This window comes from Gobio gobio, assembly GCF_949357685.1.
Source record: "Gobio gobio genome assembly, chromosome: 24".
NCBI classification, from domain to species: Eukaryota; Metazoa; Chordata; class Actinopteri; order Cypriniformes; family Gobionidae; genus Gobio; species Gobio gobio.
The window spans coordinates 34,170,493-34,185,448 of record NC_137120.1 but is presented as its reverse complement, the minus strand read 5'-3'; the positions used below and the strand labels follow the sequence as shown (position 1 = coordinate 34,185,448).

The window sequence follows — 14,956 nt, the reverse complement described above, 5'->3', positions numbered from 1 at the left end:
CATTTGCGTGTGTTTTTAAAGGATTAGTTCACTTTTAAATAAACTTTTGCTGATAATTTACTCACCCCCATGTCATCCAAGATGTCCATGTCTTTCTTTCTGCAGTCGAAAAGAATTAAGATTTTTGATGGATTTTTCTCCATATAATGGACTTCAATGGGCTCCAAACGGTTCAAGGTCCAAATGACCGTTTCAGTACAGCTTCAAAGGGCTTTAAACAATACCAAACGATACTAGACGATGAATAAGGGTCTTATCTAGCGAAACGATCAGTTTCTGTGAGAAACCGGGCAGTATTTATGCTATTATTTTACCTCTTATCAGACGAACGTGATCATCTCTGAGCTCCGCCGTAACTTCCGCTAAGTGAGGTCAAAATACGAGCGTGGTCATTGATATATCGATCGTAGATACCTCATTCTACTGATCCGTGTATGCGCTAATGAGGCATCTACGTATACATCTATGACCATGCTCGTATTTTGACCTCACTTAGCGGAAGTTACAGCGGAGCTCAGAGATGATCACGTTTGTCTGATAAGAGGTAAAATAATAGCATAAATACTGCTCGGTTTCTCGCAGAAACTGATCGTTTCGCTAGATAAGACCCTTATTCATCGTTTGGTATCGTTTAAAGCCCTTTGAAGCTGTACTGAAACTGTCATTTGGACCTTGAACCGTTTGGTGCCCATTGAAGTCCATTATATGGAGAAAAATCCTGGAATGTTTTCATCAAAAACCTTAATTTCTTTTCGACTGCAGAAAGAAAGACATGGACATCTTGGATGACATGGGGGTGAGTAAATTATCAGCAAAAGTTTATTTAAAAGTGAACTAATCCTTTAAGTCGAGTCAGGCATCAAGCACAAGAGGACTTGCGCGCTGTTTTCTGTGCGCACACACCGCATGTGAGCGCAGAATTCAGTTCTCTTGCTTTTGAGCTTAAACGGACGTGCAGTCAAAATGCCCGTCTCTGCGAGTATCCTCATAAACACAGTCGGTTATTTGTTGTAAACGATTGAGAAAAAAACGGATGAGTGTCAATAGCTATGTTTCCATCCAAATTTGCGAATGTAATTTATGCGCAAAATGGCAATATCGCATAAAACATTAGCGAATAAAGCACCGTTTCCATCCAGTGAGTCGAATAGAACATAATCGTCACTTCCTGATAAACTACCGCTAAAAAAATCACTAAGAAACATAGGAGAAGCCACCATATATAATAATTTTCGTATATAATAAATTATTTGCGTCTCAGAGAAACTTGTGCGTCTCAATAAACTTGTTGTCTTGCTTTCAGAGGCAGATGCTGCAGTTTGGGAACGCAGGCGTGTAAGACCGTTCTAGGAGGGAAATATACAGAGCATCTTTGACAACAGACTTCCAAATGACCAAAACCGCATTTCAGATGCTTTGCAAACAAGATGGTTAGTACAGTTATGCTGTTACATCGCGAAAGTCACATGATTTTTTTCTTTATGCGCATCGAGTAATTTATTCGGTAAACGCATTTCCATCGTAGTTTATGCGCATGTTTTCGTATCGGATATAAAATGTATCCGACTCAAACGAGCTCATACGTTTTTTTTATGCATATTTTTTTAATTTATGTGCATCTTGGCGTTTCCATTCAGCATTTTTTGATGCAATGTCCCAATATGCGCATAAAAATAGGTGGATGGAAACAAAGCTAATGTGTCATATATATTAGATCTGTGCATTCGTCTTAAAGGGACAGCAGCCTAATGTACCCTCAGCTGTTTGTCACACCAATGGTGATCAAACAACAAAAGAGAAAGAAAATGACTTTTGTGGCTTTAACAATTATAAATTGTATTAATTCATTATATTAGTTATATTTCATTTCATTTTACGCTTGATTATTCAATTATTTTACATTTTGATTAATCAACTTTAAGATTTACCTGAAAAACAAATCACTGCTTATTTCGATTGTATTTATCTATGCTTGTAATATGTTTATTATTTTCTATGTAGATTCACTCCCGTACAAAATCACCCCAATTATTCAAGAATTCTTAATTATTTTCAAATAGAGCGATTCAAATCATCTGGTGAAATAATTTTTATATCGCAATATATATAGCAGAAAAACAATGTCGTGCAGCCCTAATTCTGGAAAACCTCTGTGAAAATTGATCAGAAATCTTACTTATGGGTTTCACAAAAACATTTGGAACAACATGAGGTTGAGTAAATAATGATAGTGTTGAACTGTTCCTTTAAGTATAATAAAATGAGCTACCTAAGATAATGTAGGTCCATGAATTTTTTTTATTGTAAATTCTGATGCGTCTCAATTGTAAATGTGTAGATAAACTGATGTTTCTGTTATTAAGAAGTGTTGTGTGCTGTAGGTCCAGGGTTCTGTGTGTGTGTGTGTGTGTGTGTGTGTGTGTGTGTGTGTGTGTGTGTGTGTGTGTGTGTGTGTGTGTGTGGAACAGACTGGCCCATGAATGTCTGGATTATTTGCTGACAACTTTTTTTAAAGGATGCAGCTGATCGGCCTGCGGGTAGACGCTTGTAGTTCACGCGGCAGAGTGGCGCTGACAAAGTTCAGTGGTAAAAACAAGTGAGTTTGAAACCAAAAGGTGCTCCTGTAGTTGGGAATTCGAACATGCAAAAGTTCTTCCCTCAAATTCATCCATCTCCGCCCGTCTCCCGTGAGCTCATTTCACCTTGGAGAATGGGAGAGATGTCACCAGAGGAATAAAAACTTTAATGTAAAACCGTTTTCCTCTCCAAAAAACTGATTTTTTGTAAGGGGAAAAAGTTGTGCAATAGATACACAAACTATGATGGCATTAATTGTTAATTATTTTGATATTTTTTTAAAGGGTTTTAGGAATAATTCTTCATCATCGTCGTTGTCTTTCCCATTGCTCCGTGTTTTTGGAAGGAAGTTGCTCTTTTGTGCTGATTTGAACCATTCTCTCAAACCGCAGAGGTTTAACTAGTGGTTTTGGATCACCAACGACAGGCAACTTTCCCAGCTTACTGCTAACTTAAGGAATGCCGTCTCATTGTTGTGCTTCCACCTGCTTTCTTCACGTTTTGGGCCATTCCCTGGTTATTTTGCAATTTAGGGTAATACATCCAGAGTGCAATTTCAAAAATATTACAATGCAATTCTTACCTATAACCTTAACAATACATGTATGATATAAACATAGATGTAGATGTTGTTGCATATGAAGGACTTTAGGAGGAGAGAGACAATGTTGAACTCATCATTTTATTTGTGTTTTTTTTTTTATTAACTTGCAGTGGATGCCAATGAGCTGGCCAGCCACAATATGCAACCCTGCAAGAGCAGTTCAGCAGCTCACATGATTTCGTTAATGAAACCGAACCTATCTGTTCCTCCAATGCATGCTTTCTTATTTAAATACAATGGCACTTTCACTAATTTATAATGGAAATGCGGTTTCTGTTGTAAATTTCTGAGGGGGGTTTTAACTTTTGTTGCAGTTTTATAAAGGAGACCTTTACAAAGCGGATCAGAACTAAACATGTTCGCATAGTTTGTTGATTACGTTAAAATATCTCTAATTTTGCCAGTGTGTGTTTTAATGTATTCATACCGAATATCATTTTGCTTCTGTTTTGTTTTCATTTTTTCATCGAGCACAGGATTTTTATCACTCTGAACTTTTGAAATACTACAATGTTTATGTTGTGCAGTGGCTAAGAGAAAGATGTCTGTAATGTCCTCACCAAAATATGTTGGTGCTTTAAATCAGCCAAGAAAAGTGTGCAAAGCAAATTAAAAATGATGCTCTGGATCTGAAAACTGTGCGGTTGTTCTTTTTTTTTCTTATAGAGATTGTTAAAACGTTGCACAATTTCATGATTACTTTAAACAACCCATTTTATTGAGCTAAAGCTCTACATTTTGATATTACATTGTACATTTCATAGGAATTTAACCTGAACTAAAAAAAAGGGAATTGCAATTCAAAGAAAGTCAACACAACAGTGTCCAAAAGTGTTCCTATGTGCGTTTTATTGTCACTTGAATACAGCTTGAATGGAAGTGACCAACAAAAACATAAATTTATTCTTTGATTAGAAGGTGGTTTTAAACATTTCGTATTTGTTTCATTTATTTACATAGATATATCTTCAAATAACAAAAAGAAGAGGTTGAAATCTGTTGTTTGTAAATCAAAATCAACGCATTAATGTCATAATATGATGGTTATAAGTATAACAACACTTACAGTGGCTTTTTTAAAATTAAGAACACTTTAGTATTTCAAATAAAGAAAGAAAGATACAGTTAAAAGATAGATAATAAATAGCACCAATAGGGAGAACAAGAACAACCGCCCGAGGAAAGAGAAGGAAAAAAATACAAAAGGCCTACTATTACAAGCAAAGATAACCAAATAAAGAAAATACAAAAAGAACACAACGAGATAATGTTTCTTTGCTTTGGCATTCTTCGATACAGAAAGCATTTAACGATTCTTTGAGGAAAAACTTTGAATAATGGCTTAGAAAATGTACATTTATGAAGGAAGTTTTTCTCCTTAACAAAACCAATGGAACATATGTCCAAAATAAAGAAAAATCAATGTACACAAAATCAACAATATAATCTGTAAAAGCTCTATAGTAACAGTCTCAAAACAACATTACAGAAATCACGTTTTATGAAGGCTATACTTAGGGCGGTTTTCCTGGTTTAAACGAGAAAGCGTCACACGGTTTCCCATCATGCCTCTCTTCGCCTCAAATATCAGCCTCGCTCCCTCTGCGTCGCCGCCATTTCACTAGGCGAAGGATTCAAGCGGCGGTTGAGCACGTTCTGCGGTAGAGGAGAAACCTCATCTCACTGGGACAGCAACACGACTGAGCATTGTTTTTACGACTTTATATTCGTGTTTATTTTTATCCAGACCTAGTGTGAGTGGTTTAGAGCTGCATAATCTGAAAAAGGAGGAAAACGGAAAACGTCTGAAGGCAAAATGTCGACTGAGGCTTCGCCAGAGAAACCAGGCCAAGGGTAACGCGACAACTGCTTGTTTTTTCCCCATGTTTTGCTTCATATGTTATATTAACCAGTGATATATGCAGAGTGCATTCTAATAATAATAATGATCGTAATAGTTGAGGTGAAATAAAATATATAATCGTTTTTTGCTTAAGGACAAACTCGTTTGGTTGGTTCATATCATATCCTGGTGAAACAAAGAGTCGTTGGATTCACAACGGCAGAAAACGAGCTAAGGAAACATCATGCATGAAATGTGTTTTATACACGAAATAAAGCATATAGACGACATATGAAACACTTTTTGTTAGGTAACGAGCACAAAATGAGTGTCCTTTGTTTGCCGCTTGGCCTAAGTTAGTTGCATTTCTGTTCAGCTTGTTGCCCTCGTTAGATATTGATTGTTTTTTTTAAGAAGCATTAACACCTAAGAAACCCTTAACTTAAAAATAGTATTTTTAAAATATAAAAATTTGTTTCCATTTCATTAATTTAATAAAATTGTGTCTACTAAATGTACCAATCTCTGTAACTGCGAACTCAACCCTGTTGCCCAGGTTATTGTTAGCAAAAAGATGCAATGCATATTTTTCTTAAAGAATGGCAAGTATAATTTTGGAAGCCATTTGATCTCCAACTAGTTGGCTTGATGCATAATATTCAACCCTGTTACACCCTTTTTAAATGCATTTTATGTCTAAAATATGGTCATTTTAAGGTGGAAAAAAACCAAACTCTGTAGAACATAAATAGAAAATACAACTGCTCACACACAATCTCCTGAGGTTTTTATTTGAGAAAACGATTGATTTGCATGTTTCTTTCCATGCAGAAATTCAGTGAACGGGAAGTCCAACCATGAGTCGAGAAAGGAGAGGCCCCAAAAGCGTGGTGGCGGGGGACGATTCGAACCCTACGGAAACCCCAACAAGCGATACCGTGTGTTTGTCAGCAACATTCCCTATGATGTTAAATGGCAAACGCTGAAAGATCTCATGAAGGAAAAAGGTAAGGTTTTGTGCTGCTTGGTTCAATATCCTAGGGTAGGTTAGGAACTTTGTTTTTTAGTTTTGGGGGTTTTGAAGGTGGCCAACTACACAGTTGCTTTAGGTCAGAGGATAATCATCCCATCATGGGGAAGTGGTCCTGGAAAAAAAGGCTGTTTGAAAAGTGTTTTCAGGGAAAAAGGCTGTTGTGGATAACGTTAAATTATATTCCTAATGTGGCTGGATGGCACTTTAAACTTGTGCGAATTGCACATACATTTAGAACAGAGTTTAATCCATTCTTATGAATCTGATGCCATCAATCGGTCTCTTTGGCTTTGGAGAAAGTGTGTAGATTTCACCCTAACCTGTTGGATAGTATTTCAGAACTACCCATGAGTGGTCACATTTTTCCCAATCCATGTGTAGTACCCCCTCCATGCCTAATGATTCTTACGCATGGGGAATTTCATGTGGAAATTGTTGTTTGTAGAATTAAATTGCATTTTCTTTTTTAGGTTTGCCAGAGTGAATGTTGTTGCAGCAGATCTTCATTATTGTGCCCTTAAAAAAATGGATGTGTGATTGATTTTCTGGGGGTACAGGTCTACAGAGTAAAGCAGCTTCTTAAGCTGGTCCTTGTCTTATCTTATGGACAGACGTTCTTGCTGGAGAAATGCCAGGTGGTTCTTCGATGTAGTTTTTGACAAACAGACTAGACCTTGTTTGGGTTTGCAGTCTCATCGGATGCAAAGTCAGCATCTAATCCTATTCTTGAGTGTTCATCCAACGGGACTTGTTGGAGCTGGTTTGGCTAATCGATTAAATTCAAGAGTCTCAATGCCAATTGTTTAGTTGGGAAGCCAAGTTGGTTCAAGGTGGATGAGGTTTCTGTAATTTCCAAACCTTTATTTTATAACTTAGGTTTAGCCCTTTTTATTTAGTTACCTTTTTTTTGCCTTAGCGACACGGTTTAGGTGTGTTGAATGTTTTGGAGGTAGCCGAAGACGTGTTAACCTTAACCGACGTTTTCATTGACGTCCAACAAAGGCCTTAGTTGGCAATCCATCCAATTTTCGATGAGGGCTCGGGAGGTCAAATCCTTTTGATCAGTCTTGGAGGTTGAGGATCCCAGCAAGGACAGCTTAAGAAGTTTTCCATGCAACCTTTTACAGCTTGCTTCTTGTAGACCTGTACCAGAATTTGTGCTGCTGAGGTGCTGGGGGAGGAGGCTCTGGACTCGCAGGCCGAGCTCACTCTCACCGTCCCCCCGTTTGTGTCTGCTCTAAACCCCAATTGTTCTCTCGGCTTCTCTCCCCTTGGTGTGTGTCGTCTGGAATCTGATTTGTAGTGGGTGAGGTAACGTACGTGGAACACTTAATGGACGGAGAAGGCAAGTCAAGGGTAAGTGCAAGAGACGAACCTCCCTTTGTCCGCTTGAGTTCTTACATGTACTCTTAGATTTTAATGTGGGATGTTCAGGACTGGGTTGAGAGTTCAAAATGTGTTGTCTTGGGTGGCATTCGAACAAAAAAGGACGCCGACTGCGGTTCTGAGTGGAACCAGTTATACAGTAATTCTGGTTTTTGTTTGATTTAGAGGTAGATTTATTGCACTGCGAGTCATTTCGGACTTCAGGTGGTGTTCAGTAACTAAACAAGGATAACATGGCGTCAATGATTTGTTGAGCGAACCTAGTGGGATAACAACAGAAATGGAGCTTGAATGCATAATTGGAACTGAAGGCCGGTTGTGTATTCTGGTCGTCAATTAATCCTGTCAGCCATATTGAGTTTGGATGTAATTATGCGTTAAATGTAACTGTTTTGCACTAAGTGAACACCACAGCGAAGTATTATATGATTATACATATATTGTATCAATTTAGTGTGTCTGAAGTACTTTTTAAAGGTTTCCAGAGTCAGTTGTCAATGGTGTCTTGTGGCTTTTTTTCTAATTGTTTCTCTCATTACTGTTTTATTTGTTCGTTCATCCTGGCTGGTGTGCTGACTGAACAAAGGGTTGTGCGTAAGTATCTTTCAGCCCATCGACCCATTTCTCATAATTGTCGGTTCTGGCCCCCCACACAATTTTTGCTAAAATGTGTTTTTTCTTTTCTTGAAGTGTGGTTGAGTTCAGAACTGAAGAACTTATGAAGAAGGCTGTAGAGAAAGTCAACAAACATGTCATGAATGGCCGTCCTCTCAAGGTCAAGGAGGTGAGTGCATCTTATAGATGGTGAATATATGTATATCTATTTCCAGTCTGCATTTTTTGTCTGTTCAGTCCAATTCTAAACACTCCCCCTGTGTTTCTCTCTCAGGATCCAGATGGAGTGATTGCCCAGCGTGAAGCTAATCGGGCTCACGGCGGTGGTGGTGGCGGCGGACCTCCAGGCATGGGTGGAGGAATGGGAGGCGGCATGGGAGGAGGCATGGGAGGTGGCATGGGTGGAGGCATGGGGATGGGCCCGGGGCCTGGCGCTCCTCCACTGGTCAACATCCCTCCCAGTCTCATGAACAACCCCAACATTCCCAACGAGATCATCCACGGACTCCAGTCTGGAAAAATCGGAAGCACCATTTTTGTGGCCAATGTAAGACTTTGAATTCACTTTGTAACCAAACGTTGAGTTTTGAAAAGTGACCCCCTGATTATTCATATGGCATCTGTCTGCACAGCTGGACTACAAAGTTGGCTGGAAGAAGCTCAAAGAGGTGTTCGGAATGGCTGGAGTGGTTGTGCGTGCTGATATCCTGGAGGATAAGGATGGGAAAAGCAGAGGCATGGGAACAGTCACGTTTGAGATGCCCATTGAGGCCGTTCAAGCAGTCTGTATCCTTTACAATAGCATTTGATACGTGGTATTGGTTGGAAAGTTATTTAATGTGTAATGTATTAAATGTGCAATGCTTGAAGTTTTCCTTAATGGATGTTAGCCATGTTCAACGGACAGCTCCTCTTCAACCGGGTCATGCACGTCAAGCTGGTAAGTATTTCATGTAGGTTTAGCGATACATTGACTGTGATTGGCAATAAGCTCATCAAAATCTTCCTCTTCATGACGGTCTTTTCAGGATGAGAAATCCCTTCCAAAAGGTGACTTTGTACCCCCGGATCGTCCTCCAGCACTTCCTCGTAAGTGATTAGTACATGTGAACATTCATCTTACAATTGGCTAGTTTTTTTTTCCCCTCTCTAAAACAATTCCCACAATTTCATGCAGGTGGTCTGAGTGGTGTCGGTCTCGGTTTGGGACCTGGCGGTCAACCCATTGACGCTACCCAGCTCAACCGGGGTGGAATGGGCAATATGGGACCAGGAGGTAAAAGCATGTTGCCTGTTGAACTTTTTTGGATTTTTTTTTCTGCATGTACACACTGACCGTCATTCCCCACCCCTCTCCATGAACAATTTTCTTTATAGGAATGGATGGAATGGGCTTTGGTGGCATGGGTAGAGTGGGAGGTATGTGTTTCTCAGGACATCTCATCAGCCATTTTTTTTTTTTTTTTTTGGGGTCTGTTTTTGATTTTTTTTTTTTGCATTTTTATTGATCTGGAAAGAACATGCGGGGGTATGATTTGTAGTTTAAAGGGTCATGAAACCCCCAGTTATAGCAGCTGTCAGTTCTCACCACAGTTTTGAAAAATGCTATAAAAGTGGGCGTGGTTAAGCTGTAGTACTATAGTACGACAAAGCGTCACAGAATGCAAAGATGAATTTAAACCCGGAAGTTGAATATAGCGTTTTTTATTTTTTAAATTAACTAGTTTTCTCCTACAACCAAAATGAAAGTATGGTAACATTGACTTCTATGATGCTCAACACTAATAACTGTTAAAATCTCAGAAAATTTGGTTTAGGGTTTCATGACCCTTTAAAGGTGGTCGGGTCGGTCCGTTTGGCTTTGTGGTATCCAAAACATCTACATCTGCAGAAGAGTATTGAATTATCTTCAGTGTTTTCATTTATATAGTCACTGCATTTTTATCTTCAAGAAATTAAGTTGCTGTTTTTATGTGCTGAATTGTGAAATCCGTAATATTATTTTTTCCTGCACTATGTAGTGTATATGGTATGAGAATTGTAATTAATTACATTTCAGGCATGGATAATTTTGGAGGAGGCATGAACAACATGGATCGTTTTGGACCCTCTGGAATGGGAAGAATGAATGGTAAATGCGCATTATTATTATTATTAATTATTTTTAATCTTGTTTGCTGTTTAGTTTTAAGATTTAAACCTTTTTATTATTGCAGATATGGATCGTGGAATTGGCGGTGGTTTTGATAGAGAATTTGGTGGCCGTAATGACATGGGAATGTCCCGTAGCAACTTTGGAGACTCTTTTGACCGAGGAATGGGTTCGTGACTTAATCTTTCCTCACTTACATTTATTAAACAATTTTATATAGTTATATTTATATTCTATATTGCTTTTTAATTGATTGGCAGGAAACACCATGGGAATGGATCGCATGAACTCTGGCATGGACCGGCTTGGTGGTGGAGGTGGAGGAGGTGGTGGTGGCGGCGGCGGTGGCATGGACCGCATGGGAGGACTAGACCGAATGGGAATGGATCGTATGGACCGCATGTCTGATCTGGACCGGTTGGGAACTGGCTTTGACCGAATGGGTTCAGGGATTGACCGGCTAGGGCCCAGTATGGATCGGCTGGGATCAGGCCTCGACCGCATGAGCTCCAGTGTGGACCGCATGGGCCCTGGTGGGTTCGACCGCTTGGGCCCGTCCAGCATGGATCGTATGAGCGGCGGAATGGACTTTGCCTCTCCTATGGGCATGGACAGGATGAACACAGGCCTCGACCGAATGGGTTCAAACTTCGACCGCATGGGCTCCGGTGGCATGGACCGCTTCCCCTCTTCAGGTCTTGACCGCATGGGTACCAGCATGGATCGTATGGGCTCTGGTGGCATTGGTGGTCAGTTTGACAGACCGGCTGATATGGACCGTGGCAACTTCGGCACTCCTTTCAGTGGGTCTGGACAAGGAGGGCCAGGGGCTGGTGGAGCCAATGCCAGGAAGGGCTGCCAGATTTTTGTCAGAAATGTAAGCATTTGATTTGGCTTTCCTGCATTTCTTTAAAAAAAAAAAAATGCATGTATTTGCTATATTGTTTGTTCCTGCCCACACAGCTTTTGTTACATCAGCAGACAAGAAAAGTTGTTTCAGAGTTATCATTTGATTTAAAGACAAAAAAACCAATGTGTATACTTTTTTTCATTTGTAATATAATTGTCTTTTTTTACAGCTGCCATTTGACTTCACCTGGAAGATGTTGAAGGACACTTTCAATGCATGTGGTGAGACTTTTTTTCCCTTTCTTTTCTCCCATGTCTAGCAAACGCATACATTTTGCGCATTGACGTTTCATTAATCATTGTGACATGCATCTTTTTTTTTTAACAGGCATGGTGCAGTATGCCGACATAAAGATGGAGAATGGCAAATCCAAGGGATGTGGTGTGGTGCGCTTTGATAGTCCTGATACTGCTGAGCGAGCCTGCCGTACCATGAACGGCTACCGGCTCAATGGACGAGAGATTGACGTCAGGATTGACAGAAATGCATAATCGTCATATTTTGCCTTCCACATCTGATTCCCTCCACCCCACTCACTATGCTTTCCAATTGATTTGTCAAGTTACATATTTGTATTTGTGCCGAATGGTACGCTTTTAGTTTTGCTTATGACTTTTAGAGACCAAATGTTTTTTTTTTTCTCCCTACTTTTTATTGTGATGCTTTCCAAGAAATTGCCTTTGTTAAAGGTTTGCTAATAAATCTCAACATTGAGAACCTACACAGTGATGTTGTGGTCCTTTTTAGTCATGTTTGGCATTATGTCACAAGCAAATATCTTCTGAGGATTCCTATGATTATGGAGTCAGACATCCATATGGTATATATTCCCACAGATCAAAATGCCCCGCCTACCTTTGTGTGGCAACACGTACCCCTCAATGCTTTTGACAATTAGCCCTAACCTTACTCCAACTACAATTCTCCAGTTTGGCCTGTCTTAAAGCCAAGTTGATCAACAAACATTGTTCCCATTACGTTGGCCTATGATCTATCGTGACTAAGAGCTAGTAAAGGGGAATGTGTGTACAGTTTGTATTATGATTATGTTTACACAAGGTCAATTTGACCCAGTGGTTTTGTCAATCTATTACAAGTTTTTTTTTTTTTTTTTGGGTCGGTTTCAAGTTGCCAAGTTTGGGTTACTTTTACACTTGCTGTGGGTTTTTGTTTTTAGTCCACGGGTTGAATCGCCCCTTTGCCAAATATATATATTTTTTAACCCGTTTTTGAACCGCGACTGGGCAGGTTTTGTTACGCAAACATCTACTCATGGTACTTGCTTTTTCCAGAAAGCAAAGGAAGTGGATAATCTCAACTTTTGGTTCCAGAAACGGAGGTAATTTCAGGGTATGTAAGTATCCACAGCAACTCACTCTCTGAACATAACCTGCTCTGGAGCAGCTCATGTTCCAGGGTTAGTATTCGGATGTTATTTAATAAGTTATATCAATTGTTATATAGTCAGTTATATAATATACAATATTATATATTAATTCTAAAGCACTATTATAAGGTTATTTTTAAATGTTAACTCCATTCTGTCATCTCGCACATGGAGCTGCACTCTATTGGCATCAAACAATATAATTCTCAATAAATAAATTTTACTTAAGAAAAGATTGAAAAAATTATTGCACAACCACCAGATAGGTGGCACTAGGTAGGTTATGTAAATCGCCATTAAACAAAAGGAGGAAGTAGAATGGCGCACTTTTCTTAGCGTCTGTTTCCATGGTGAATCATCGAGTCGTTGCTCTGTTGACTGTTGACCGGGACTGAGTTGTCTGAACTTACTCTAGGATGTGTTTTGGAACTAGCATACTTTGAGTAAGCAAGGTTTAGATTAATCAACCAGGGGCCTATACCATGAAGCCGGTTTAGCTAGCTAGCCAGATATGTTTAAGCTTAGTTTGTGCCAATCCTGGGTTTTAGGTACCATTAAAGTGGTTTGGCTTTTAGCAGTGTTCATCTCCATAGTAACTTACGCTCCACAGATAACCTGCTCTAGTGCAGGTTATGTTCTGGATAAGAGATCTCAAACTGAAATTGGACCAATCAGCTGTGAGCAAAGTGACACACCTCTGATGCAATAAAGACACTCCCCCTGTTTCTACTCCAAATTAAAGGTCACTAGCTAATGACTATTAAAGACTAAAGTGTCTGGCTTTTAACAATGCTTATTTAAAATAATAATTTTGAATTATTTAAATATCATTTATGTAATTATTATACCCATAATCAATTACACATGTATCATTTGAGTAAATCAATCATTAATAGGCATTTTGTTAATATTAAACTAAATAGCCTATATAAAGGTCATACAAATAAGCTTTAAATTCAATAACTAAATCTATAAAATATTACATGTGAGCATAAATGTAGTGATGGGCAGACCGAGGCTTCGTGAAGCACTGAAGCAGTTGAAGCAAATGTGTCATATTGTTTCGAAGCTTCGAATCAATCTGACACCCGTCTCTACGGCGCCATCTAGTGGTCATTTCCATGTGTTGATCTGAAATACCTTGACAATGATCCATGTAAAAAAAATTGTTTTTAACATCTGTCTGACAACTACATGATCTTGGTTTTGTAACCTGTAGCCTCGTCATTGTAAAGAACTATATATATTTTGTTTGTTATACAAAATGAACATTAATTAAATAAATAAAGCCACAATGTGTCACATTTGTCACAAAACATTTTTATTCAAAAATATGAATTGCTCTGCTGTTGAAGGACTCAGCCAACTTCTTTTTTTACATATAATTTCTCCAGCCTTTGAAAAAATCCTCTCACAAGGGACACTTGTTGCTGGCATGCACAAATATTTTTGGATGATGTAAATACATGGATGATGTATTGTTGCAGAAGGCTAGCTGCCTATCACAATACACACATCTCACTTTATTTGGTGCTTCCAAATGGAAATGTTCCCACACCACAGATGTACGGCATCTCTTGCGTGCAGCCTCCATTTTTATATATTCTATTAATTTATCTATCTATATATCACCTATGAATCTATATCTATATAATTCTATATATCTAACTTATGCTGTGCTATCTATCTGGCACTATCTAACTTAGCCTATATGAATGTGTCACTATATCTATCCTAACTATATGTCACTGTCTATACCTATCAGTCAATAGCCTATATCTAATTTAAATCTAGCCTAAATATAACTAACCAAAGCGCACTATAAATCTCACTGCTATCACAAAATCACTGCTATCACACAATCACTCTCCTCTCACAAAAACCCACGAGGTGAAGATGGATTTACTTCACTTTTAAACTGTGGTGAATTAGGTTTATACAGATGTGTGACTGTGTGGCTTGTTCCCGCCCCCTTTAATCAACGCAGTTTCGGAAGGCGCCACCTGATGAAACACTTTGAAGCTTCATTTAGCCATAGTCACGTGACATGGGTGTTTCGAATCACAGTTCGGAGCAGTGTTTCGAAACATCTGCGCTTCGAGATCTCGGCAAAGCCCCGAAACGTCTGTTTCGCGTCTGCCATCCCTACATAAATGTTCAATTCACTCTATCAACTAAACTAACTTCATAACTTTTACTTGCATTGACGTATAAGATTTTTCTTAAAGTTGTCCTCGACAGCTCTTTTCTTCTGTGTAAATTTGTTTAAATTCTTAATATTTTTCAATCATGTATATGAGTGAATCACACTGCTTCTCTCGCGAGAAGTGAATCTCAGTTTCACTGATCCACAGCGTGCGATTGGCTGTTCACTACTGATGTCACAGCTAAACTCCTAAACTCAGGATCAAAGCCTGAGTTGACAGAGAAAGTTGATGATCAGCATCAT

General features: G+C 39.0%; 1 protein-coding gene across 7 annotated transcripts; it reads left to right on the top strand.

Annotated features, from left to right (window-relative positions):
* Positions 1 to 4,790: 4,790 nt before the first annotated feature.
* Positions 4,791 to 11,841, top strand: hnrnpm (heterogeneous nuclear ribonucleoprotein M). 7 transcript variants are annotated; one of them, XM_079808265.1, is made up of 16 exons: positions 4,846 to 5,035; positions 5,856 to 6,031; positions 7,361 to 7,413; positions 8,030 to 8,037; positions 8,134 to 8,227; positions 8,333 to 8,605; positions 8,691 to 8,844; positions 8,949 to 8,998; positions 9,087 to 9,147; positions 9,236 to 9,334; positions 9,436 to 9,477; positions 10,118 to 10,189; positions 10,275 to 10,379; positions 10,471 to 11,087; positions 11,290 to 11,341; positions 11,448 to 11,841. In XM_079808265.1, exons 1-16 carry the CDS (start codon positions 4,998 to 5,000, stop codon positions 11,609 to 11,611), a joined length of 2,058 nt encoding a protein of 685 aa, XP_079664391.1. In that variant the 5' UTR covers positions 4,846 to 4,997; the 3' UTR covers positions 11,612 to 11,841. The 7 variants fall into 7 exon arrangements, with proteins under 7 accessions (XP_079664385.1, XP_079664386.1, XP_079664387.1 ...); XM_079808259.1 differs by lacking the exons at positions 7,361 to 7,413; positions 8,030 to 8,037 and having other exon boundaries at positions 4,791 to 5,035; positions 5,856 to 6,041; XM_079808260.1 differs by lacking the exons at positions 7,361 to 7,413; positions 8,030 to 8,037; positions 9,436 to 9,477 and having other exon boundaries at positions 4,791 to 5,035; positions 5,856 to 6,041.
* Positions 11,842 to 14,956: the final 3,115 nt, after the last annotated feature.